The sequence below is a fragment of the Microtus oregoni genome, unplaced genomic scaffold (assembly GCF_018167655.1).
Source record: "Microtus oregoni isolate MIOR12 unplaced genomic scaffold, Mior012 000004F_ref0000308, whole genome shotgun sequence".
Taxonomy (NCBI): domain Eukaryota; kingdom Metazoa; phylum Chordata; class Mammalia; order Rodentia; family Cricetidae; genus Microtus; species Microtus oregoni.
In genome coordinates this window covers 4,040,536-4,068,475 of record NW_024543063.1, presented here as the reverse complement: position 1 = coordinate 4,068,475, position 27,940 = coordinate 4,040,536, and the positions used below count along the sequence as shown (strand labels likewise).

General features: G+C 45.7%; 1 protein-coding gene and 1 pseudogene across 1 annotated transcript in view; both read right to left on the bottom strand.

Moving 5' to 3' along the window:
• The window catches only part of Ndufa10 (NADH:ubiquinone oxidoreductase subunit A10), a 36,471-nt gene extending 9,029 nt beyond the window's left edge, over positions 1–27,442 (bottom strand). Inside the window, exons 1-9 of the mRNA XM_041650982.1 lie at positions 27,288–27,442; positions 24,769–24,937; positions 23,814–24,029; positions 21,037–21,123; positions 18,187–18,308; positions 16,625–16,704; positions 15,880–15,934; positions 13,707–13,792; positions 943–1,051 (exon numbers count right to left, since the gene is read on the bottom strand). Coding sequence (XP_041506916.1) covers positions 943–1,051; positions 13,707–13,792; positions 15,880–15,934; positions 16,625–16,704; positions 18,187–18,308; positions 21,037–21,123; positions 23,814–24,029; positions 24,769–24,937; positions 27,288–27,362 — 999 coding nt within the window. The 5' untranslated portion in view covers positions 27,363–27,442. The remainder of the gene's footprint in view (positions 1–942; positions 1,052–13,706; positions 13,793–15,879; positions 15,935–16,624; positions 16,705–18,186; positions 18,309–21,036; positions 21,124–23,813; positions 24,030–24,768; positions 24,938–27,287) is intronic.
• Positions 21,535–22,232, bottom strand: LOC121447633 (annotated as a pseudogene).
• Positions 27,443–27,940: the final 498 nt, after the last annotated feature.

Below are 27,940 nucleotides of genomic sequence, written 5' to 3'. Positions count from 1 at the left end.
GAATAAAATTATTTTCAAAAAGGCCCACATTACTTGCTTAAAAGAAAACATTGAATACTTCAAGAAAGGGAAGCCGGGCGGTGGTGGCGCATGCCTTTAATCCCAGCACTGGGGAGGCAGAGGCAGGCGGATCTCTGTGAGTTCGAGGCCAGCCTGGTCTACAGAGCTAGTTCCAGGACAGGCTCCAAAACCAGAGAGAAACCCTGTCTCGAAAAACCAAAAAAAAAAAAAAAAAAAAAAAAAACCAAAAAAAAAAAAAGAAAAAGAAAGGGAAACAAAAACAAACAAAACTGGCCATGGTGGAACCCTTGATCAATGCTTCTGGTGTGCAGGCGGCAGGAGCGCACGCACCTCTCACAGGGAAGTGGACTAACACGTTCCCCTCGATGCCACTTCAATGCAGTGATCTCACACTTTCCGATAACGAGCAAGCTACAGCAGACCATGACAGAGGATCGCTCTTTCTATTCCACGATGCTGCTTGGTGCAGGCTGCTACTCCTGCTAAGTCTCTGATCCTGGCTGAAGGGCTGGAAATGACCCCACACCAATGGAGGGACAAACGGCTCGTGGAGAAGAGTGTAAATTAGAGGAAGACATGACCGGAGTGGTAGCTGCTACCTCCACTGTCTTCTCTGCTATCCTTGCTGTTTTGCAGCACTTGGTTGGAGGACACTGTAGAAATGTAAGCCTCATGACTTAGAGACACACTGTGAAGAATACGGTGACATCAGATGGAGCCATGAAGAACTGGACACACCAGCTAAAGAACGGAGGACATGTATGTGTCCATCAAGATAATGCACCTGAACGGTACTGGGTGTGGTGTATGAGGACGCACTGCTTTATGAATGAAATTGAGGGGACAGCAGCAGATCTATTCTTCACAAGGTGGCTTAGTGGCCACAAGCACCCCAGACTCTGCCCCATGGCTAGGGCTCACCTCTCTGAAGCTGTTGTAGATTCGGGTACCCTGGTGAGCTCCAATCGTGATTTCTGGAAGGTAGATAGGAACAGTCGTGTAATTCAGCACATCCATCTTATCCTGAACCCTAAAAAGACAAACATGAATTACAACAAGCCATCAAAATAAGCACCATGAGGAACTATTATCTTTGACTCTTAAAGTATCCATATAATAAACAAACAAACAAATAAATAAATAAACACTAAGATAGGGGCTGGAGAGATGGGTCAGTGGTTAAGAGCACTGGCTACTATTCCAGAGGACCTGGGTTCACTTCCTAGCACCCACAAGGCAGCTCACAACTGTCTGTAACTCCTGTTCCAGGGGAGCTGGTACCCTCGCACAGACATACATACAGGCAAAACACCAATGCACATAAAATAAAAAAATAAATCTTTAAAAGAACAAAACAACAACAAAAAGCCTAAGATAATGGCTGTTCAGCAGCAGGTATCTCCGAAACACCACCTCCCTCAAATCACCGGGGCTGTGTGGCCACTCTGCTGAAACAGCTCTAGAACTGAGGGAGCTCTGTGAAGCACTGAACCTTCAGAGTTTGGAAATGAGAAAACATCACTGTGTCCTTCACAGACAAGAGCAGGGAGAAAGGGACCAGCAGATGGTATACACATGCCCTCACTAAAAATAGGCAACATTAATACCACTAGAGGAGGTGGGCCCTAGTTACCCACGGTCAGTCTCACTGGGTACTAGTGAGACCAACTGTGGGCTTCTCTCCTTGCTTTACCATTTCACCCTGCTGATACAAGAATGTTTATAATGTTGTTACAGCGCATTCACTTTGAAGCTGGTCTCAACCATTGAGCTTGAAGAGACAGCTTTTTTTTTTTTTTTTTTAGAAAGAAACATAAAAGCTGGGCCAAGTCATACAGGCTTAAATCCTTGAATGCTTGAAATCTTTGTACTTGGGAAGCCATGACAAGAGAGATGTCACAAGCTGGAGTCCAACCTGGGCGACCTGGTGAGACAACTGAGGGGAGAAGGCACTAAAGCTCTTCTTACAGGCTCAAGAAGCAAAGTAATTATTTTCATCAGATACGCAGCCACACCTAAGTTGTAAAGGCAACAGAGGGCATTTCTTCTCTGCAATTTCTAAGTGGAGATTCAATACTCATCTGGCTCCTGGTGGCTGGACTTTGTAAGAAGCATCCAGGCTCACTATGCAAACCTGCAGACAACCAGGACCCCACAGGACTAGAACAACTCTAGAGAAATGCAAGGCACATGGCTCCATGGGTCATGCTTCCCTAAGCAACCACAGGGAAACTAGGGCTGCGGCAGACTGAGCTTTGTGGGTAGCAGCAAAAGCTGGAGTCCTAGCACAAAGTGGCTCAAATTCCACCCCATACAGCAGCTGTCCAGTTGCCCTCCCTGCCTATCCTCCCATGCAGTTTGCACTTGTTTAGGTAAATGGCCATATTTGAAACAATCCCAGATTAAGGTTGCTTTTATTAGCTTTCATATCCAGTTGGTTTATCTGTCAGAAAATAAGAAAACATTTTAAAACAATGCAAGCATGCAAACAGTAAAGTCTGCAAAAGACATAAGTAGCTGTGTTCTATAAGCTTGCTTTGTTTAGCCATTAGCTAAAATTCTATAGGACCAAAGCCCATCTTTGGCATCGCCTTCTAGTTGCCCCTCTCCAGAGCCGCAAGCCGACAACTCTGTCACACACTCTTTACACGACACGATTCCAGCAGTGTATGAGCACATAGGCTCACTAGAGAGCTACTGCATCACACAGAATTGTTTTGTACCTGCTACCGTCTGATTTTATTGAAGTGGTAACAAAATATTTCAACTAAAATGAAGTTCACGGTAAATGTTAACAAATATCAAAGTAGTAGGGTGGTACTTGGTTTTCTCTATAGCTGAAAATCCTAAGAAAATGCTGAAATTAAAAAAAGAAAAGAACGCGTTCTGGGAGTCTATGAAATAGTCAGAGCAACAGCGCCACCTATGTTTAGTCTGACAAAATTACAATTTACACATGCCCCAGAAAAAGTTAGAAGGCTGTAAAAGTAACCTGCTGCTCTATTCTGCACCTTATTTAAACCTGGAAAGGTTCAACTCTTAGCAGAGTCACAGAAATGAGGAGAGGCACACAGCACATCTCCAGGAACTACTTCTCAGGTAGGCTAGAGAGAACACCCTAGATCAGAGATAATTAAAGAAACAAAGGCACTAGGAAACCTATGGCTGAGAACAAAAGGAACAGCTAAGGAGGGTTCTGCTCACAGAACTCTTGGTTCAACTCTGCAGTTGGAAAAACCGAGCTGAGAACAATGTAGCTACCACAGCAGTATCCAGCTATGATGTGGTGACCATAGTCTGGTGGGAGCACTATGGACAGACAGCTTTGAACAGAGGGTTGAGGCAGGAAGACAGAAAAGAGTAAGGTGGCAACTGAGGTTTTATGAGTAAAGATTTCTCCATCCACAGAATGCACCCTTTTCTCCCACCTTTCACAGCCTGTTTTTGCTTCCTCCTGGACCATAGTTCTACCTGAAACTACGTGGACAGCCTCCATCTGTCTCCAGACTTCTAGATTGCTGTTTGGAAATGGGCTCCCAGCAGCCACAGTGAGCCTCCTGGGCAGCAGTGGTGCTCTGTGGAAGCCGGGAGGTTGGGCAGGGGTGAGTGAGTGCACCGACAAATATAACTGAAATTAAATGGAAATGCTTTGAAGCAATAATTTGGTCAAGTTCTGGACCAAATTATTGTAACTGGCAAGTGGCATGTTTACAGTAATTGTCTTAGAAAATAGATCCTAATTTTCACTCAAGAAATTAAAATCAACTCAATTACCACTGGAAACTGTTATGAAACTGAGGAGAGGACACAAGACAGGGAAAGGACAAGGCTATAGTAAACGGAATGAAAGCAATCAATTGGACGTTGTACCTCACAAACTCTGGGAAAATTATAGGACACAGCTCTATACCCTGATAACCATATAACTAAGTAATTACCAAAATTATGATTTTTAAGCATGGATCAGATCAACACGTGTTTCAGATCACTTTTAGAAAATGACATGGTATTATCTGTGGGAGGTCAAAAGCCAGACACACACCCCAGTCAACACAAGTCTGCCCGGATCTTAGACAGAGCTCACACACTGCCCAGTGGTGACTGATCCTAACAAGCAAGAATCACAGAAATTTGTGTGACAGACCCACAGCATTATCAGGAGGTGCTGGGAAGGTGACAAGGTGACGAGATGAAGAACACTGGGATTCAGATAATCACCGGTACTGGACCAGGACAGAGGCCACAGTTCCCGAGCTAATCCAGGAACAGAATGTCAGTACTTGGGAGCATTCTTCCTAAAGGGGAAACAGGAACAAACAAACCACACTCTGGAGTACAGGAAATGGTTAAGAGCAATTAGTAACTGATCAGAAGCAGAGATCCAACATGAGGACATGAAACCAGCACGGCAGAGAGGAAGAGGGACAAGCAGGAAAGCACAGCGCAGTGCATCAGCTTCAGAGTGGACATGAGGGAGGAGGGAGCGCTGGCATGAACGACAGAGGCCCAAGTTAGTACTACAGCCTCAGACACAGGCACGGACAGAGCAGGGCAAGGCAGCCATGGGCTCAGAGCACAACAGCAGCTCCACTTCTCAGGGTTTCAAACACCAGACCCTTCCTTTCCCCAGCCCTCATACGTACTGCACTCACATGGCCTTAGCAGGCCAAGCTCCCTGAGCTGGCTCTCCTCACCTGAAAAGCAGGGGTTCCACGAGTAGAGAGAACTTTCCTGCATGCCCTCCTGATGGCACTGCCACATGGTGGCAAACAGGATTTCAGAACTGAAGGTCAGACAGTAATAAGGACTTGCCAAGCAAGGTTAGAACCATAAAGCAGGTGTCACGAAGGTAACTGACCAACATATATGTACAATGTGCACAACACATATACAAGGAACAGACAACAAAGCCAACAACAACCTTTTTAAAAAGAACTGTGAATAAAAACCACCACCACTAAAAGCAACTTGAGAGTTTATCTTGGTTAGGGTTCCAGAGGGCAAGTCCCTACGGTGGGGAAGGCATGGCAGAAGTCAGCTGGAGCAGGAACCCGACAGATAACACCTTCAAGCACTAACAGGTATTAGAGAGCAAAGTGGAAGTGGGGTGAGGTTCCGAACTCTCAAAACCCACTCTCAGTGATGTGCCTCTTCCAGCAAGGCTCTGACTCCTAAAGGTTCCACAACCTCACCGAACAGTACCACCAACTGGGTACTAAGTGTTCAAATACATGAGTCTACTGAGACAGTTCTCATTCAAATCACATTCCACCCCCTGGCCCCAACAGGCTCTCCTCATATCATAACACAAAATACATTCACTCTATTTTAAAAGTCCTTCCGTTTTAACAGTTTAAAAATATAGTCTCTTCTAATACTCATGACAATCTTTTAACTGTAACTCTTGTAAAATCAAAAAGCAAATCATACCCTCCCAATAGCATACAATGGCACAGGATATACATTTCCATTCCAAAAGAGAGGAAAGGGAGCATATGAGAAAATATTTGACCAAAGCAGGACCGAACCTGTCAGGACAAACTCAGGATCCTATAGCTCCATATCAGTTGTCTAGGACTTTAGTTTCCAATGGCTTAGATGGCCTCCAACACACATATGTTTCTTGAACTGGTTCTATTCCTTTATAGCTCTTCCTGTCAGACATCCTATGGCTCTGGCATCTCTAACATTTGGGGTCTCCACTGCAAACCAGATTTTACATTCTCAGCTTGATTCAATAATCTTGCATGGTCTCCTGCCATCTTAGGGTCGGCCTTCTTGCAGGGACTTCCCTGCCATATGCTGCCTGGACTTGCAGCTCTCTGAACCATGGAAGAAGAATCCCTGACCCCTCAATCAATCCTTGCATATTTTCTTCCTCTAGAGCTCCTGCCTGTAGATAACACTGCCAAGGTCAGCTGTCAGCTTGGGATGGCCCTTCCTTGCCTTCAACCACACTGGTATGTTGAAGCTTTCTAGAGAAGACACCAGGCTTCCTTGTAAGGTGGAAGCTTAGCTGGGTGTAGTCTTGTCTTTTGGGCATCTTATTCCTCCAAAGTAGAACAGATGGATTCTCTTTCACTGTGCTAATCTCTTTAAATAAGTAAAGTCTCTCTTGAAAGAGATGCCTTGTTTATATGCTTTGGCTGTAAAGATTAAACTTCCTAGAGCTTTTTCCCTCCAAACTGTGTATGTTTTATTTCTTTCTGTCCCAATCGCTCTTTTTCAACTATATATGGGTTATCAATACCATACCAAAGACTCAATGTTATACTGTCTTGAAATTTCCTCTGCCAAAGAGATTAGTACATTACTTAAGTTCAGACAAGTTCTCAGAATGAGGGCAGAAGATAGCCAGATTCTTTGCTGAGATATAACAGCCTAGTTGTTGGTCAAGTCCTTGCTTCCTCTGAACCCCATGAGCCCTCTACTATCTGATTACCCCTAGAATGCCACTGACTTCCAAGTTCCTACTAGAACAATCCATTAAGTTCTACTTACAAAATTCAACTGATTTTCTAGTCCACAGCACCAAAGCCTTCCACATTCCTCAAAACAAAATAAACAAACAAGCAAACAAAACACTGTCAAGTTCTTCACAACAGCTGCCCACTATCTAATACCCAAACTTCTAGGACTGCAGGGCAAAAGTCATAAAATCAGGAAGCAAAATTTTTCCTACCAGATCACTAGGGGTGACATTGAACGGAACCATTCCTACTTCCATCCCAATACCTAGATTCATTAATTCTGGCTATAGGAGAAGCAGTACCATACACTGAATACTAATACAAAGCATACACTACCTTCTGAAGAACCCTGAAGGGAATCTTCATAGTGGGCAAAACTACGGGTAGTGTATACGTTTCAACATTTTTCTTGGAAGGAGAAGTAGCCAGCTGTGTTGATTAATGGGCTTGTAGACAATGGTTTGGCTAGGTGGTCAGGACTACAGAAGGAGGATACTGTTTCCCACCTGCTTGTCCTCACTCCTGTTAGCAAGTTCATCTATCCTGTTGCTGGAGCATTCATGTACCAATATTAGAAGCAACTTCTTTGGGATTCTAATGTATACTGAAGACTCTAGGAATCCTCCAGGTCTTCAGCACCAGATTGGGACTACAGAGAAATCCAGCCTCATGGACTGAACACCTACCAGATTCTCAGTCTCTAGTCCATTGCTGGACTATTAGGAGGGTATCCAATAAATCAATCTAATGAATCAATCAGTTATTTCTCCCCCCCCCCCAAACATATATCATTTTAAGCAGTTATAGGCACTCCACAGTATCCACAGGGATGTTTTTAGGGACCCTGTGGACAGCAAACTCCAAGGGCATAAAAAGCACAGTACTGTCACACAGTCTCCATGTTTCCTGCCATCCCCACTCTGGACACAGCTGTCACACCACAATGCTTAAAGAATATGAAACAGAAACGTCTCTGCATACTTAGCACAGTCACAATTAAAAAAAAAATAACTTGACTGGTGTTGTGGCTAGAGTAGGCTAACTGCACTTTTCTTAGAATGAGTTACAATATCCTAAGAGGTTATAGCTTGCAGGAGAGTGGAATAATGCCAGCAATGCTGTTAGGGACAGAGGGTGCTTCCTACTGTCAGCCACCTGTCCTCCTGTAGAACAGCAGTCGAGACGAAAGAGCTGGGAAGGACAGGAAAACATAGGAACTAAAAATGTTAGCTTTTTTCCTAATGTATGAAATACTATATATAAGTAGAATTATTTAAAACGATCAGTTAAATTCAGAGAGGAGGTTAAAAGAAAACAATGTAACAAGTAGAAAACATGGAAAAATGGATTTCAATAGTACTGCTCACTTTAATGTAAAAGATCCAAACATAGAAGACACCACTATCAGATGATATGAAAAAACAAGACTCAACCATTTGTTGTGTAAGAAAATGATTTTAAATTGAGGCAATTTAAAGTAAAAGAATGAAGAAAAAGATGCTATGCTTATGCCAAGAGCAAAAGTGTCTTTAATAGAGTATTTCAGACAGAACAGAGTTCAGAATAAAGTAAAATATCAGGCACATACATTATCTACATTATCTAACTAGAAGATGTAAGATTCTTAGCAACAAGATTCAAATCACAAGGCAAAAATGAACAGGATTCTATGGAGACCCAGGAGAGCTGGCATTGCTTGAGCTCTAAACCCATTTCAGAACTGACAGATCCAACAGAGGACACAGATGACCCGGTCACCACATGCCTCTGCTTCCTCAACAGGCAGACTCAGCACTCCCTGTCCCGCAGCAGAGCCCACAGTGTCTGCTCAATGGAGCATGCACCAAGGCATAAATAATATATGCCAGCCTAGCAAACACCTGAATGGAGGGAAAAGAAGAGAAACAGGATGTTTGTAGACTACACTAGGGTTAGGATAGGGGAAGAATGACAGGTGGAAAACTCCAGCTACAACAACTTACAAGTGAGCCAAGGAGGTCTCAAAGGAATTCTGAAAATATCTTCCCTAGTGAAATTATCAAATGTGTAGGCTGCAGGAAAAAGAGTACTAGAGGGAACCTGAGCGCACCAGGGCCGTGTTAGGACAGAGGGTCTAACAGCTGTCCGAGCATCTTCCTGGGATGCTACAGAGAGTAGCTGAGACCTCAGAAGCAGGAGGAAGAATGAAACAAATAAAAAGCAACAGCTGGAAACAAAGCAGCAAATGAACAGGCCAACACCCGGCTCTCTGAAAAAATCACCTTCAGGAAAAGGAGGCTCACAAAGGCACTGATCTACTAAGAGGAACATAAGTAAAGATTTAGAAACTGCACTGCAAGGCAATTCTTTTCTTTGGGTACAAATGTCAGGGTTTGATTTCTATTTAATTATACTTTATCACTGTGTATACATGTGCACACATTAACGTTGCCGTGCTCATGCAAATGCATGTGTGTATGTGTGTCACTATGTGTGCAGAGGCCGGAGAGCAACACTCAGAGTCTTCCTCACTCTTTCCATCTGAATTTTTGGGATGGGGTCTCTTACAGAATGGATTTGGCTAGACTGGCTGATCAGCAAGTCCCAGGGATCCCCTGCCTCCAAACAAGCATGCACAATCACACCCAGCTTGATATGGGGGTGCCTGGAATCTTTACTCAGGTCCCTTACTAACTAGGTCATCTCCTAACCTTAACTGTACTTCTTTTTTTTTTTTTTCGAGACAGGGTTTCTCTGTGGCTTTGGAGCTTAACTGTACTTCTTAACAGATATAATATTCATTCACTTGCAAAAAAAATAAATCAATAACTGTAAAATGTATTTACTTGTATAGTCTGACCCAGCAACAATTCTTACAACTTAAGAAAGTAACATGGAACCGAGGAAGTGTGCACAATATGTGCATTATTGTGTTGTAAATATGAAGAAATAGAAATAATTAGAAATATCAGTATCAAATAAGTAGTCAATGGGCTCTGCTTTATCCCAGAGGTTAATAAGCTTTTCCTATTGAGGACCAGAGAGTAAGTGAGTAAGTGAGAGGCTTTAATAAGCTTTTCCTATCGAGGACAAGAGAGTAAGTGAGAGGCTTTAAGCTAAGCGCAGTTCCACTGACGCATTTCTCATGCACCACTGGGAGGGCTGTACAGTTTTGCAACCTCATATGCAAATCTGAGCAGCTCTGGGCTGGTCTGGCACACAGACCCCAGTGTGCCAATCTGACTAATTTCTCAGTTAATAGATAGACATGGCATATAGAGGCAGCCACTAAAAACAAAAAACTTCAATCTTTAGTAAAATAGGGACATGTTTGTGATATTCAAATAAAATATAAGCTATAAGGAAATATTCAAAAATACATAAACACACACTTCATTGACTGAAACCCCCATTAAGCTGCCAATTTTAGGTCCTGTGACAGTAGAGTTGCAGGTGATTTGGCTTTTGATCTTTGTTTCTAACTTCCCAAGACAAGCAGGTGTGCCTTTGCCCTCCAGTTACTTCATCTTGCTATCTGCACATCTTCTTTCTGGAGCCTAGCCTTGAGCGGCTCAACTAATGCTGCCCCCCGCTGCTAGAGTGAGCCTGCCTACTGCCTCATCTTTCTTCGCCACTGGTGTCCTGAACCTTCTGCCTTCCCAAGAGCCAGGCTGCTTACCCTTCCTTAAAAATGCACTGTTGTACAAAAAGTCACAGCTCACACATATTACTTTCTGAAATAGTAACAAACACTGCTGCACTTCTAAGCATGGCTTAAGGTTGTGTAAACAACGTGAGACACATGGCAAGACCACCACTTAATCCATGCTAGTGAGTAGGAGAGATGAAGAACAGGCACAAGGGGCACTAAGTGTAGATCTGATTTTACAAAGAGATGAGATCAGAGGAAAAGTAACACAGACCCCTCTTCGTGCCAATGGACGTCACAGTGAGGGAGGAAGGATGAAGATGACCACGAGAAGAGGGGCAGGAAACCCTAGGGGAGATGATACAACAGCTCCTCTGAAAAGCTCAAGTGATTACAAACCACTCACACAGCAAACATTTCCAAAGCATCAAGGAGCACACAGCATAACGAGATGAGTGCTTGGAGAACTTGAAGAGCTCACAGTTGAGAAGGGAAATCAGATATCCCTACAGTTGAGCAGGTGCTGAGGTCACTGAGATGCTGAATCAAAGACAGAGAAGAGCATCCTGTCACCAAGAGAGCCTGTTACACTCTAGGGTGGGAGAGAAGCCCTGTTTGTGGGTAAAAGCAAACAAAACATAAAAAGGAAGAAGAATACAAGCAAAGTACTGAAGAACAATATTAACAGAAGGAACACAGGGTAGCTACAATCTATGGGATACAGCGATGTATAAACTAGCAAGGCTCAGCACTGGGGCCACTCAGCTCTAAGCACTTCACACTACTAACAAATTACAGCAATTCTGTGGCAGGTTCTGGGTTTTTTCTCTACCCTATAATGGGGACCCATGAAAGCTGGATTCTTTTGTTAGTTAGTTTTGAGACAATGTAATAGTAATACTTTTTTGTAATAGTTCTGGCTGTCCTGGAACTCACTCTGTAGACCAGGCTGGCCTCAAACTCAGATTCGCTTGTCTGCCTCCCTAGTGCTGGGACTAAAGACGTGTGTTGCCACCATCCAGTAACAGTTGGATTCTTAATATTCTCCTCCAAAGGTCTATGTGTTCATGGGTACAGTCACCAGCCTATGGCTGTATGGCCTTCAGCACTCAGCCTTTGTTTCCTGGCCACCATGAGCTGAGGGGCCTATTCTACCACATGTGGCCACCGTGTTGTGCTGCTTTGACACAAGCCCAAGCCACACAGACAAATGATCATGGTCCCAAACCTTCAAACCATGAGCTAAGCCTTTCTCCCTTTATGTGTCACCATGATAGAAGTTGACACACTGAGATGCACTAGTCTAGCCCCCACAAGAACACCTCTGACCTAGTCATGACATGATAGTCTGATATCAAGCGTCTTTTCTTTAATGAAGAAAAGTTTCTTTCCTTTTGGAGACTTTTAAACTACATTTCTGCTTATGACCTCTGCTTCTTTTCATTTTCTAGTGTGCATCCAGCAGTGGAAACTGTTGGGAATACCTTCCTGATACCTTGCCACATTTACAGCAAGGCACAAACTACTACAACAAAAACCTCAGGGAGCTCACAACTGACTACAGCCCAGCAGAGAACTTGAGCTTCTGAGGTACCTGAAGTTCCCTATTGTTTCTGTTTCTCACTGTGTCTGTCAGCAGGCTGCAGCCTCTGCTGGACTGTGGTGTGCATCCTGAGCAGGACTGCAGAGCACTCACGCAGGGCCCACAGGCAAGGAAATTCAGAAGGAGCCTTTGCCTTGCGTTTCAATGGAGGACACGCGGGTCTGTAAGTGGGTTTCTTTCATTGACTAAGACTACTGCAGCGAGGGTCAGTGAGTCTATGGACTGGAACGCATGTGAACTCCGTACTTACACTTACTTTTGTTTTCTAGTCAGCAAGATCAGTCTCATGTTCTCTTCAGTGCTAAAATTGTAAAGATGAAGAAAGCAAGGCACAGAGGGTCAAGTGACCTGCCCCACATTCTAGCTAGATCAACCCTAACCCAGGCCTGCGTCTGGTGCACACTATGCCGTGTCTCCCTTACTCAGCTTTCAACGTCCATTCCAAACAACAAGAAAAGTAATTTGTACCTAACACTTCAGTTTGATTAGAAGTAGAAATCGCACTTTAACACTGCGCTGTAAATGAGTAAACTCCGTATACTGACTCCTCCTCCCACGTGAATCTGATTTTGCTGCAGCACATCACACATCCACTCTAGCCACCCGCAGCCGTGCTGGAGACTGAAGCCACAGCATCACAGGCAATGGGCTGTTAACTGCATGCATGTTAGTGAGCTGGCTCTGTCCTGGACACAGGAGACCATAGCTCCACTTGACCTAGTAGGTGGAGAAATCACAGTTGACTCATCCTACACTCTCAAGGACCAAGGACGCCGGCACCACTGAGGAGGCACCCCTCACAGCACCAAGCAGGGGCTCTGAAGCAGTCACAGCCATTTACTTCTGATATTGAGCAGAGAGACCTGAGTGCCAAGGCCATTCTGGTGTGGGCAGCCCAGGGAGAGTCAAAGGGACCATAGCTGCTGTGTCAAAGTGCAAGGCCCTGGGCCCAGTATCAGTGCAGTGGCAAGACTTCATATAAAGGCATGCCCCAAACGCCATGTTCCCATCACTGTAAGTTAACAGACAGTAAGGCAGCAATGCTGGTGTAGGCTGGTCTTTCCAACCACTGGAGAGGCATCATGAGATGGTCACTTGGACCTAGGGGTTTGAGACCAAGCTAGGAAACACAAGGCAACCCTTTTAAAAATGGGGACTCTAAATACTGAAATATTTTGCTATATAAGCAAAATCAACAATATTTTCTTTACAAAGTCATTCCTAAATTTGTAGGAGTAGCTATAAAACAATAAACAGCATCTCCTCCAGGAGTCTCTGTTGTGTGCACATCTGCATGAAGCCTGTGCAGGACGAGGATGGAATGAGAGGCCTCATGCATACATGTCACCTCTGAGAACCTGCTACTGACATGCCACAGAAGGCTAACTCGGAAAGGAGTGTCTTTCCCCACACCTAATCTGCGTCTACCATGGCTCCTCTGCCTGCTCACACTGGTTTAACTGTGGGACTACAACCCATCCCTAGCATGTCCCTGCCTCAGTCTCTCCATTTGTGGCCTGATACCTGGTAAGCTGAGTCACATAAGGCTGAGTCCTACTTCCTTCAGGCCTCTTCATGCAAAGGCCTACACACCCTGGTCACTCACACTCTAGGGCTGAAGAGTGGCCTTTATAACTCAATAGTTATACAATAGCCCTGGTTTGCTATCTATCTCCCACTTAAATGTGTCTCTGCTGAGAGCAGGAATTTTATTTGATGCTAGTCTTTCAAACTAGAACCAGGCCTAGCACAGGGTAGAAGCAAAATAATCGTGGAATTAATAATGATAAACAACATACTGAACCCACTAGAGAATTTCAGAGTTGTCGGCAAAGGAAAAGGGTAAATACTGAAGTACTGGCTAGTGCAACTGACAACAAATCGAAGCATTAACTATGCAAATATTGTCTACTTCTACTGCATGTAGCAGATCCCTGCAGTGTACTCTAAGGAGCCGTCTGTTCCTGCTCCCCCAGTGACTCACAGCATCCGCAGGTTGTGAAAGGTACGGTCATCCTGTTCAAGCCACGGCCCTTTGTTGTATTTAAGGTATTCTATGTCCTCTACCACCTAAAACAATAGAAACAGAGAACTCCATTTTAGAACGGTGAATGAGGCAACACTATATATTATAAACTCTTGGCATACAAGTCAAGGAGAATAATATGGCAGGACCTAAGTGCTGCTCAGCATGACCCTGCCTCAACACTGCAAAATACTAAGGGGACAGAGCTGCTCTGAAGACTGAACAAAAGTAAGACTGGATAGAAAGCCAACATTAAGGTCAGACTACCCTTGTCTTCTCTAGAAGAAAAGAGCCACCAGAGAAACAGAGGAACCTGAACACCAACACATTCCTGGAGAGCCCCGGCCTCCAGTTCTGCCCTTCCAGGGAGGCCATTTTCTCATACTCAAAGCTTTTCTAGCACACGCCCAGCTTGGATCTCACGTAAAGGCGCATTATTCTAAGATACATACCATTTAAATAGATATCTAATCAAAAGGTATAAAATACATTGAATATGAACAAGGTAGCATTGGACCAGGAAGGTAATGACAGCAGCCTTTAGACCAGGTAGGACAAGAATGCTTACAGCAGGAAGCAGCGGAGCTACACTAGGACCCAGGATTTGTCTCAAAGCAGAAGGCCATTCCCGAGTGGGAGAGCTCACCAGGTCCCCTTCCTCCTGCCCTTTGTATAGAGGAATTGGGCATACAGGATGCTCACAGCCACCAGCTCTACAAGATCATTCTGCAGGACAGAGGGGCCTGAGCTGGCACTCAAATCTTGAATTCCTACGCTTATTATTATTTCCTAACTCGTGACCTTCATTTCTTTCTGAGACCAGGTCTTGCTGTATAGCCCTAGCTAATCTGGAATTCATTATGTAGACCAGGCTGCCTCAAACTTGCAATAATCTTCCTGCTTCCCAAGTGCTGGCATTACAAACATGCCTCACTGAGCCCTGGTAATTGAGGCTGTAGACACAACGAAAAAATTTAAAGCGGAACTCCCGTGGGAGGTTTGGTGTTAGTTTTTGTCAGTATCGTCAGGGTCTCATTATGCAGCTCAGGCCGGTCTTGAATCCACTATGTAGCTCAGGACGGCCTCAAACTTCTGTTTCTTTACTTTGGCCTTACGTTTTTCACTGAATGGATATTTACTTAATACCATTTAAGAAATGACCTTTTCCCTCCTATTTCACTTTTTTTTTTTATTATTATTATCTTAAAGGAACTTGCTTTGCCATACTAAGATGGTCTCTGTGTTGAGTCTGGTGAAACAAAAAGAATTCACACTACTACTTCTTGCATTAATGACAGAGTTTTTTGCTATTGTATGTATATATATATATATATATATATATATATATATATGGTTTTGTACGTGGGAGAGCAAATGTCCTAAATTACTCCTTTCAGAATTTTCTTGGCTGGTATTCACTGAGTTTCCTGAAAACTGTTTCACAAAACACAGACTTAAGGAAAACAGCTCTCTTTAGACAACTAACTTTTCCTCTGAACTAAGGCAAGATGCAGCTGACATGCTCTGTGACACATATATGTACCGAAGTGTTTCACATCTTTGCCATCTATGATTTTAAGATTGTATAAACAAAGCTATTTTTTTTTTTAAATATCAACAACTTGATGGCTCAGGGAGGGTAATGAGCAGGACAGATACTGCTGTTTATGTGATGTGGGAGTCCCCTCTGTGTGCTGTGGTTACCATTACTGAATAAAGAAACTGCCTTGGCCTGTTGATAGAGCAGAACTTAGGCAAGTGGACTGAATGCTGGGAGAAAAAAGGACAGAGTCAGAGAGACACTATGGACCCGCCAGAGTCAGACATGTCGGAACTTTGCTGGTAGGCCACGACCTCGTGGTGATATACAGATTAATAAAAATGGGTTAAATTAAGATGTAAGAATTAGCCAATTAGAAACTAGAGCTAATGGGCCAAGTTAATACAGCTTCTGTGTGATTATTTCGGGTGTAAGCAATCCAGGCGGCCAGGAAGAACAAGCGCCCCTCCCCCTCCAACATTTATGACTCGCCAAACCTCCTAAAGCCAGTAGTAATCAAACCCATCATGTGGCCCGGCGAACCCTGCACATAAGTCTAAGAACATGTGCCATTGATTAGCACTGCCCCACCTTGGTTGAGTCTTCAGATTCCCAGGTACTGTACACCAAAACCTCACACTGCTCACTGTAAGACAGAATGAGAGATACAAAGTCAGCATTACAGGTAGAAGGTCTGCACAAATGCCCAGAAGCCACTAGAGCCCCTGCTCTGACAAGCATCCCCACAGGCTGGAACCTGGGTATTCTGGTGTTCATGCTACCACAGTACGGCTATGCAGGAGCTAAAAACCACTTGCTTCATTTTGTTCTTATTTATAACTTTGAGAATTTAAAAAATGCCCTAAAACTTTTCAGTATCAAACAATTTAACTGTAACACATACAGATACACCTAGGACCTGAGAACCCTGTGGAGAGGGGAAGCATTCTTCCCTCATGCTTCAACACATGAACAGGAATGAAAGAAGACAGACGTGGTGATATTAACCCCAATACTGTTTAGGATGCTGACTAAGGGTGTAAAGGACTGAGTATTGATAGAGTTCCTCCACAGGTATGCTGTGTTTCAAGCAATTTTTCAGAATGTACCTCTAATGCTAAAATTTATTTTTAGCATCAAGAATCTTAAGGATTTAACTGGAAGGGGAAAAAGCATTTTAAAAAACCCAAATTCACAAAACCTAAACTGAAAAGTCTCCTGTTGGCTCTGCAGCCTGAGGCTATGAATGGGAGAAAAAATGCTCTGAGCTACAAGGCTTCCTGCAGTCTCTGCAAGAGAGCCTGAGTCTGGCATGTGAGCACTGTGCTGGTCTCACCTCATCTTGGGGAGGAAGGTGTTCTTGTAGGCATTCTCGATGTCCTGGAGATAGGCAGAGGTGATCTTCATTTCATGTGGCTGAACAGAAGCAGAGACAAAGAGCAGGAGGCCTTCAGATTCCGTTTCTCATGTGAGTGTGTAAGGCGTGAGCACACTGGGGGCACGGCTTTTTCCTAAGGACCGACAAGCTGCAAGAGCTTTAGGGGACAGGTGGCGGGGGCACAACCAGCGAGAACTGTTCCTGACTACAGAGAAATCCATGTCATGACCCTCCTCTCACAGAGCAGGGCCAGGAAGAAGGTCCCCGTGAGAAGCCCTGCCTGTCTCTCTGCTGTACCTCACATCAAGAGCAGGCAATGAGAAACCACAGAGACTGCGAGGCCCAGTCTCTCCCATGGGCCTGCACTTTCTCCTACTGTAGACTCCTCTCTACCTTTCTGCTCTTCCCCTTCTCTCCCACCTCCACTCTTCCTTCACTCTTTCACTTCTCTTGTCAATTAAGAGTGGACAGTTTAGCCAAAGCTAAGATTCATTCTTCTCCCAGGCTCGTCTTCTGTGGCTTTTGCTCATTTCCTTGCTCAGGACAGGGCTCCTCTACTAGAACACTAGCTATCCAGTTAGTGAGTTAGCTAGAACTCACCTATCCAGTTAACACTCAGTCCCAGCATTCTGTAGTTGGCACAGAGGACTCATGAAACATTTGTGGGAGGGAAGAGGAGAGGGAGGAAAAGAAGACTAGCCTACTGTTCTGACGTACAGAAATAAAGAAAACATTCCAAAACTGGATTGCGATAGAAGCTGCCACAATTGGCTAAGTTGGCTAAAAATCAGCTGCAAATTTCAACTGGTTCATGTAATCAAGTATAAATCCCACCTCACTAAAGCTGTTCATAAAAATAAAAAAGTCACCCATTTCCTGAGTGCCTGCAGCCCTGGCACCTAGACCAGGCACAGGAAAATGGAACAGTCAGCTGTCTATAAAGGTGGAGAATTCACTCCACCTGGGAACATTACTCCAGAACAGGGGTGCCAGGCACGAACTCGGGCACTTCTGTCTGACAGACACAGGCACTTAGTAGTAACAGGTGAGGAGCCACAAAAGCACTGTAGGGGCGACAGGGAATCACATGCAGATGTGCATTCTTCCATACCCATATAAGCCCAAGGAGAAAGCCAGGCTTTGCCCTGCTTGCTAGACTTGCCATGTGCCAGCCAGCCTTGCCCTCTGTTAAGGTAATATACTTCCTTGCTTGTAACATAAACTCAACACAAAACACCCATCAAATTTACATGACGCTTGAAAGGATATCCAAATCACTTTCATCTCTAGGACAATAGGACATGAAACCCCTTAGAGAAGAGAAGAGAAGAGAAGAGAAGAGAAGAGAAGAGAAGAGAAGAAAAGGGACAGAGGATATGCTCACTTTGCCTCCCCACAAGAATGGCTCAGGGGATAGATATGCTCTCGCTGGGCCCTCCTGCCTTATGGGGTCACTGGGAACTGGCACACGCTGATCACAAAAACATGTAGACACCTGGCTTGCATGGGTACCGACTTACATCTCCTTTCTTCTGGATCCGTTTCTGTATCTCTGATACGGGCACATCGATATAGATGACTACGTGGGGTGGCAGGTACTCTGGGAGAGTGAGCCGTTTGATTTCATTGTAGTGGTCCACACCTACACAAGAGAGCCCATCACTATCAGACTCTAGACATCCCAACTGCTGTGCACAGGACAGACCCTGAGTACGTCTTCCTCACTTCTGGGAGAGTTGGAAGCACACCAGTTCTCCTCGTGTGTGTTTCTTTAGCTGGGATATATGATACACCTGCTGTGTATCTAGTTCTTTATGAACACAAATAAGTGTCTGGTTTACAGTAGTTCAGAAAGCATTTCTTAAAAAAATTCAACTGAAAACTTAAGCTCCACTTTTCCGGGTTCAGAATATTTCAGAGAGTTGAATGAACTATGTGTACTACCACCGAATCAGATTCACAGCAAAATAATCTGGGAGTCCTGAGACTGGAGCAGTCACCTCACCCTTTTCAAACAGTCCTGGTAATCAGAGGTTTGTTATTCAAAAGAATTAAAACCCACTCCTTTGGACACACACACCATGTCCACATCAGCCCCCAACAGGGTGCCTCTGGGCAGTGTTGAGAAAGAACTGCTTGTATGGTAAAATCTTCCTGAATGACAAGTGGATGCTCACACCAAGGCCCACAGAAAGACACTTCTTCCACTTCATAGAACACCCCAGTGACCCGCCTGGTCACTGTGTCGAAGGCTATCTTTGGACTGGACTGTGACCAAGACCACTGCAGTAGGGAAAGCGTGATGGAGGAGGCATGCCTATGGACATAGGGCACTTGCACAGACTGCCCTGACCACACCCCCATGAGCCCAGGAGAAAACCAGGCCTTGCCCTACATGCTAGACCTGCAATGCAGCAGCCTTGCACTCTGCTAAGGTAATGTACTACCTTGCTTCCTCTGTTCCATCTCCATTTGCCTGCTTACGTCTGACAGCATCCCATTCCTTAGGCCTTTTTTCCTCACTGGATGCCACTGACTTCCGCCAATGTACTTTTCCCTACCCTGGCACTAATATGACTGGCTACAGTCTCCAACCTTATACATGTAAAATTCAATGGTCACGTGTTACAAACATTGGTAAGGCCAACCCCCTCACACTCTTCAGCTCTGTCTGGGCACACACAGCCATGGAGCTTTATCCATGGGGTTTCCATCTCCTCAGTAGTTGCACCCAGGACCTGGTCACCACTGTTACCACTCACGAGCATTAACAAGTGAAAACAGGCCCACTGCAGGCGCTGACACCAGACCACACCTGCTGGCATCAATCCCTCAGGCCACAGCAGCATAATCTGCGTTTAGGTATATACCCTGAGCCCATTTAAGAGAGTCTTGTACCCAGGACACCCAAACAGAAACCACCTCGGAGAAACTGACTCTTCTTCATTCTAAAAACTGGTCTCCCATCACTCTCCTCCCGTGCTTCTGCAAGACTGAGCACTGTTCCCTCCTGTAGACAGTTCCCGCTGCCAGTGTGTCCTCCAACTTAGTCCTACCCCAACATGTTCTCTTCCAACCTCCTCCCAACTGGCCTCCTCCCCTTGGACTTTTCCTCACCATGTATGTTCTTTCCAGACACTTCTGTGAGCTTCTAACTACCAAATCTTCCTTCTCCACTTAAAATGCTCAGCGACCCCTCAGGACTTCCAGAAGACATCCAAGCTTTCTTCCCTAGGCCAGCCCTTACCTGTCCATGCCCTGTCATGCACTGACACTCCACACCACTGCCAGTTCCCATCCCTCCCCTAGCCTGTCTGACAATGGACCTGTCCTCACTCCCTCTGGCACTCGGTGTCTGACCCCTGAAGGCCATTCACTGCAGGAGCTGTCCCTGGCAATGACTCCCAGCCCTGCCACACGTCAGTCAGGCCCCAGGCGTGCTCTTTCCCTAGCACTCCAGAGCAAAGCGGAGGGTGCTCAGGGACGCTGTGCTGCCGCTCATCATTTCTGCGGGCTTCATTCCCTGTCCCTAGGATAACAAAAGCCTTGCCTGAGATCCCCGAACATCCAGGCAGAGTTGTGTACAGTGGCCCCCAGAAATACCTGTTGGCCAACCTCAGCTGCCACTTGGCATGTACAGGGCAGCTGTTCCTTGCCCACTCCTTCCACTTCACACACACAGATGGACAACTTCTAGCCACCAGGATACAGCAGAGCCAGAGTCTCAGATTACAACTATCCTTTTCCTTGTCTCAGTTTCCCTGACCGACTATACTCACGCTGACCATTAGATTTCAGTACCCACTGGTACAGCCATCAAGCACGCAGGCAAGAACCTAACACTGAAACTGACTTAGGCCAAGCACAGTATAGCCCAAACTCCTTACAGGCACAGCAACTGCCCCAGGGTTCCCAGGCTAACTGGCTTTAACCAACAGACTTTTATCCTTTCTCCTTTGTCATCTGCCAATGTCTCTAAAACAGGCTCAGTAATTTGTTAGAGGGGCAACTGTACAGAAACTGACAGGGAAAATAAAATGGCCCAATTTCATAAAAACTACACACTAGACCTGGAGAGTTTAGCAAAATTAGCTAGAGAGGCCAAGGAAAACTAGTGGAGCTGTGGGCTGACCTCAGGACCAAGGGTCTCTTGGGGTATAGCGAGGGGAGCTGCAGGATGCAGAGTTTTCCTGAACATCAAGGATGCCTCTAGGGTAAGTGAATGGACAGAAGATACCTATTTAGGATGACAAGGACAACGGGAGCTTGCTGAGCTCCCTCTCATCTGGGGAATGTGGTATGCAACAGCACAAAATACCCTCCCCTCGGCCTCTGTGGAGGTATCCCCATCAGCAGAGGGCACAACTCACACTCCTTTCGGATGAAGCCCTGGTTGTACATTGCCTCCAGGAAGACAAAGTCACTGTAGATGGAGCGCTCCAAGACCACACCTTGTCCTGTTGAAACAGGTAAACAGTTTTAAACCAAATGAATAAAAAGTACTGCTAACTAGAAATTTCATTTTAGAAATGGAAAACAAAAGCCCAGTCACTTACAATTCTAGTTCTTACAAATACATTCAAAGACTATACTGTTACAAGTGGAAAAGACATTTAAAACCACAGTGCTTTTTTAGTTTGGGGGTAACACTGTCTCCTCCATCACCTGGAACAGAGGAGGAAGATGGGTTCTAAACCAGCTACTTCAGCCTCACTGTGACCTCTCAGATCCCAGGTCAACTCTTCCTATACTTCACATCTTACTCATCACAACCATCCTCAAATTCTCTCAAACATAAAACTATATATATATATAGTTTTTCTAAATATAAAGAATTAAGTATAAAAATGTCCCAAGTTCAGAGTAATTTAGTAACTCTTTGTTATCTCATGTGTCTGGAAATGGGACAAATTCATGTCCTGATCTTGCCACAAGAGGTGGAATTCCAGCATTTGGCAAAGTGCTGTACCATAGGGTCAAAGTAACATTCCTGTTTCTCCTGAGACCGTCTCCATCATTAAAGAAAAGTATCTTGCTCTCTTTCAACAGCAGCTTCAGGTTTCTGCCTCAGAGCAATCACGTCCCAAAGAAGAGCCAGGATCAGAGCACTATTTTATGTTGACAGAGACATGCTTAACTCTCCAATCAAATACACTTTCTAGACAGATATGTAATGACCACTTCTTTCTCTAGGTCCAGGGTCTTCCACGTCTGTTAATATGATCTGAGAGATGGGCAGCCAGACGGGGACACTCCTGTCTTTGAGGTGGTGGTGCTGAAGCAGCCAAAGGTAATCGCTCCAGTCAAACTCAATGAGAAGGCAAAGAAGCTCATAGCCTCTGCCAATGATATCTGCACTCTCCCTGCTCAGCAGCAGCAGGCCACTTGCAAACTGGGCTGATAAAGCTGGGCTCATATCTTCTAATGGCCTCCTCTCCTTCAGAGTAACGACCTCCAGTCCAATATTCTAAGCTGGCCACTTCTCACCTTTATTGCCATCACTGCCAGCTTCACTCACGGCAATGTGGTCCTCATGATACTCAGGACAAAACTCCCTGCAATCCATCCCGCTGGGTCTAGGCAGAACCTTCCCCTATGGAAGAACGGGCCCTGGCTCCACTCACCACCCAGAGAAAACTCGTTGTCCAGTGTTTGAGAAGTTAGCTGGTTGTTATGTAACTTAATCTAGAACCAGCTTCCCTAGAGCACTCCCACCAACTCACTTCTGCCACGCATCTTTCCAGTCAGTCTCTATGCTCCAATTAAAACAGAAGCTTCCTTCCTGCAGTATTCCTGGCTTGAGGAATGAACCTAGCACACAGCAGGTACTTACTCACAAAATAGTTAGTAACTGAACACAGCATAAAAGGAAGCAAATCACTGTTCATTGAACATGTAAAGTGTTTCTTTTTAATTTAAGAAACAAATGGTTAGGAAATAGGGTAGAATATGCTAAAAAACAAAAACAAACAAACAAAAAAACAACCAAGGACTGCCCTGAGGGCCAATATCATTTCCAAGCTACGCTTGGATTTCCCTGAGGGAGGTCCTGGTACGGAACCCAAGAAGACTCCAGATCACATAAGTTCCCAGGAACAATACTAATCAAGCCCAGAGCTTTTCCATCCTTGGAAGAAAACTAATCATTAACAAAATTGGGGAATAAAAACCAGACTCTTCTGGGACAAATGGGAATCTGTGAAGCAGCTTTATCAGCTATCTTGAGGCCGTGCTGAAAACACATCTTTGTTCTTCTAGCTCAGCTCAGAATCAGAATCACTGGTCCAACTTTCAGGGACACCTGAACTTGTCTAAAACCACAATCAACCACAGGGAAGCCACTGACACAGGAAGCAGACACAGCCTTAAACACAAACCACCTGGTTTTTCCCACACTGTCTATCAAACATGGGGCAGCCACTGCCCTACAAAGTAGACTGAGTCTTAAACATCAGCCACTCCCTCTCCCACACAGTTCACTCATCAACCACATATGAGTAGACACAGCCTTAAATACCGGCCATAGTCCCCCCCCCCCCCCCCCACATACTGTGCCACTGTGAATACAGCTCCTGGCATATGGCACAGTACGCCTGCTGTCAGTTTTCAGGATATTCTGGGTTCAGGTCCAAGTTAACAACTTCGCTGCTTCCCAGGGAAGGGGCTATATCCTGACCTCATCTACACACATTCCTGTTCTGTCATGCCCTTGCTTTCGAGTCCTTGCTTTCGAGTCTCTCACTCTAAACTTTGTTTGTCCAAATACACCCAGCTTGAATAGCATCTTAGGACACACTCTCCCTAACTGAAGGGGCCCCTGCGACCCTGCATATTTTGCCTCCTCCCAACTTCTGCCATTTTTTCAAGGTTTAACTTTCACTCTGTGACAACTTTCAGCCTGGCCACTGTCCCTCCAGAAAACCCACTGGCTGTCATTCATGTCTATACAGGACACACAGTCCATCCTGATGAGTTCGACTTCACATTCTCCCAGTCACCCGTGTGCTCCATCCTCCATCATGGTTTATGCTTAAAGCAGTGACATTACTTCTATAAGCTTGCCTAAAGTACCTTTCAGAAAACCTCTATTCAGAACGGGATCAAGAAAGGGAAAGCCCACCACCCCTGACCAGGAACAGAGCGGTACCTGTGCTCAACAGGTGTTCCAGGGCGTCTGAGTACTGTAGGAGGCGGCTGGCGTACAGCCAGGACTGCAGGCGGTAGCTGTTGCCATCGTTGCTTTTGGGATTATCATAAAATTTCTCTAAGCTACAGCTGCCACTAAATTCCGTGTGGAGGGGCCTTCCATCGCCTGTGGTGCTGCTTGAGTACTGGATGCCTGCTTCTGGAAAGTGCTTCATGCCTAAAATAGAGAACACCCAGAGGAAGCATGGCTGACCACTACCACTCGAAGTGCATGGTTGGACAAAAACACAAAGAAAATGTGAATGCTATGGCCAGGGCTGGGCATCAGAGCCCAAGGAAAGTCACCTTTGTGCCCACACTTCTTCACATGCTCAAGAAGCACATGAGGTGCTGGGGACAATGGCTAAAGAGCAGGCTTCACCATTTCCTGCCACCCAGCAGCACATGTCAGTCCTTCCAATCCTCACCCCACTGCTGCTGTCCAACACCATCAAAGGCAAGTCAGCAGACTACCGCACCCAGAACTGGAGCAGGTCAGCCTATCTCCCCATCATCCCATGGGAAAGCAAACACAGTGACAGCTCCTCTGGCAATGCAGTTCAGGTAGGCGCTCTGCTGCACTCCCAGGGAAAAGCCAATCCCAATTTTTAAATTTACTACATTTGAACCCCAACCCCGCTCCACAATTCAGTCTTTTTGAGATAGGATCTTTCTATGAAGCTTTGGCTGGTCTAGTACTCACTATATAGCCCAAGTTTGCCTCGATTTCATGGCAGTCTTCCTGCCTCAGCCTCTCAAACACTGGAGATTATAGGCATATATTAAATAAGCAACTAAAAAAAATGTGAATGACCTACCTTAGGCTTAAATTTACCTAGTCAACAGAAAGCAAATTCTAGGTGGGATAAGCAGCCACAGGCCTGAAAAGCTAGGGTCATCCTGCATGATATCCATACCTAGCTTCTCTGCGATCTCCTTTGCGAGCTTGTTCTTCCCAGAGCATATGTTTCCATCTACCGTTATCACTCGGCTGTACTGATTCAGTTTTTTGGTTGTCTTATCACCAAGAACGAAGGCGAGAGGTCCATACTTCAGCTGGCATTGCACACTAGTATGAATCTGTCCCTGAAAAAAACATCACATCACCTCTGGTTACTGCTGGCATTAGCAATTATTAGGTAAAATAGGAGGAGGCCCCTCTTATCTGATGAGCTGACTCCCTTCTTCCTTAGTGCAAGCTCTCTGAGAGTTGAATGTTTACATCCCTAGGTCTCTAAAACAGGGCCTGAAACAAGGATGCTTGCTATGTTAATGAAAACTGGGTGGATGGATGAACAGATGAACAGGTGGATGGACAAATGGCAGAGGGGAGGTGGACCCGACAGAACAAAAATACCTCTCTGATCAAGGCTTCCGTCTTTAGCCTGTTACCTAGTTAGCTCACCACCAAGTACACAGTTTAAGCACGGGAAAGCTAGAAGACTTAAACCAAAGCAGAGTTTCCATACTCTAACCCCCAAGTATGATGCCCTTTGCAGCGGGAACTGTCCACGATCTAACAAACAACAGGGTAAATAAAGCATTATCTTTCCCTTCCTTCAACTCCATAATCATTCACAGAAGCCAAATTCACAGGTTATGAGGAAGAAGCATCATCTCCCTCTCCTACTGCACTGCTGCTGAGATCATTTTTACATCTCTCATCCATAAGGCAAAAGATATCCTCAGCAGTCTCGCAGTCCATTCAGCAAACTGAAGTAATCCACACTCTCCCCAAACAAAAAAAAGATCAGCAAGCAGGGAACAGTGGTGGGTACATAGTTAAAAGGCAAACAACTGGAAGAGCAGTAAATTCTAAAGTGGGAAGTAAACCAATCTCAAAGATGATGCAGATGGCAAGTAAGCACCTAAGATGCCCCCAAGAGAACCCAGACACGCACTGTGTGTGCTCACATGATGCCCACAAAGGCAAATGACTGCCAGCACCAACACCAGCAAGAGAGCATGCAGCAAGACGCTCTGCACTGCTGAGTAGTGCAAATGGGACAGTCAGTGGGCGACAGATGGTTACAAGACTACCATCTCACTAATACCCAGCAACCACATCACAGCTGATAGAAACATTCCCACATGAAATTTGCACACATACTCCATGCAGTTCGAAGGGGAAACTGTCAAGATGGTCTTCAAATAGGCAAATAGACAAGTGATAATATATCCGAACTATGGAGCATTACCCAGCGATTAAAAGGAATGACACAAACAAGCCATAAAGACACGAACCAATCTTTTTCTTTTTTTGCTGTTTCTGAGGTTTGGTTTTGAGCAAAGGGTCTCATTATGTGGACCTGCCCGTTTCATGCTGGAATTAAAGGTGTGCACCATGATGTATGGCTTAAGACTTATTATTTAGAGAGAGAGAGAAAGAGAGAGAGTGTGTTAGAAGAGCAACCGCTGAGCTATCTGTCCAGCCCCACTGTAAAAGTAATTGTACACATAAACAGTAGTGTGACAGGCAATATAATCTGTGACTGACTAAAGTCCAGAAAAGGCAAAATGACAGAAATCATCAAAAGAGCAGTGGCTGTCAGTTTAGAGGGTGGAAAATAAATGAACATTAAGCACAATGGATTTTTTTAGGGCTGTAAACTAATTTGTGTGGTACTATAAAAAGGCAGCAATATGTCACTGTCCACTGTGCAAAACCACTGGACTTCACGGCGTGAAGAACGAACTCAGTGCATGAAAAACTTAGGATGGACTGAACTTCCGACGTACATATGTGAAACAGGGAATGCTGAAGGAACAAGGATTGTAGCCTCTGAGAGTCAAGGTCAAAGCAAAAGTGCGCTGGAATATGCCTAGTTGATAAGCGTGGTCCTAAAGGGGCATAGGCGGACAGCGCTGATTCAGGCTCACATTTATGCACACCCCATTTCTCTCTCCGGTTCATTCACACTTTTCACATACACCACTCCTCTGCTCAAAACAAAAATCCTAAATAAGAAGGTCAACCCCTTCACAAATTTAACACCTTTGCAGTTGTAGCTACTAAGAAGCAAAGACGTTATGGTGCTGTCAAAAAACGTATCCTGTTCCCAGCCACGGCCCCCGCGGAGCCTAGTATGACCCACTATTCTGCATGCATCTTAGGAAGTCCTAATCCTCCCCCAATCTACCCCAAAAGTCTCTGTTGCGGCTCCACATCACGTCACCCCAGCGTCCACGGGGCGCTCAACAAAGCAACTTTGCCAAACACTGAACGGACGAGCAAGCGGGCCCAGACTCCAGGGCCCCGGCATCCCGGTTCCCCAGATGCAGCTTGGAGAGAGAGTCCCGCCGCAAAGCTGCACCCGGAGCTGTGGGTAGGGATCTCGGGAGCTCGCGGCTGAAGGGTCTGACCAACAACGCCGGGGAATCGGGGCTCGGAGAGGACAGTCCGAGACCCAGGAAAGACATGCCGCCCGCCGCTCACCACGCGCTGGGCTCCGGCCGCGAGGCCCCGCGCGGACGCTGACGCCGGGAGAAGTCTCAGCAGTCTCAAGGCCATCGCTCCGCTGTCCCCCGCCGGCTCAAGGACCAGACGGACGCGAGCGCGACGGGGTCCTAGGCTGTCTGCGGCGCGCTGCCATGACGTCACAGCCGAGGTGTTCGCGGCGCCTGTCGGAAAAAAAATAACCTTCTTGGGGTGAATAGAAGTTTGGGCCAGGTTATACCGGAGGGACGACGCTTAAGCCTAGACCTACACTATGGGCAAGGTGTTAGCTCCTTTGGGCGAGTAGCGCGGCTGGACCCCAGACAATAGATCTACGTACGTGGCGAAGGGCGAGAAGACCCTCCTGGGCCTTGCCGATTGCATGGAGGCTGCCAACTCTGAGCTGGGGTTCTGGTAGATGCCTTGAGGGGTGCGACGAAAGTGTGACTCTACGGGTTCTATGGGGTGGATCCGCTCGCTCCCCAGATCCTGTGGTGAGAACCCGCCACCCGGGTCCACGCCCGACCTCTGAGGACTGGACCCCACTTCCTGGGTTTGTGGGCTTCACCTACTCCATGCCTGGGTTCGGAGAGGAGGCTCTGCCCCCCGCTTGGGCTCTGTGGGTGAGACCCGCTCGGGACTCGGTTTTGAGC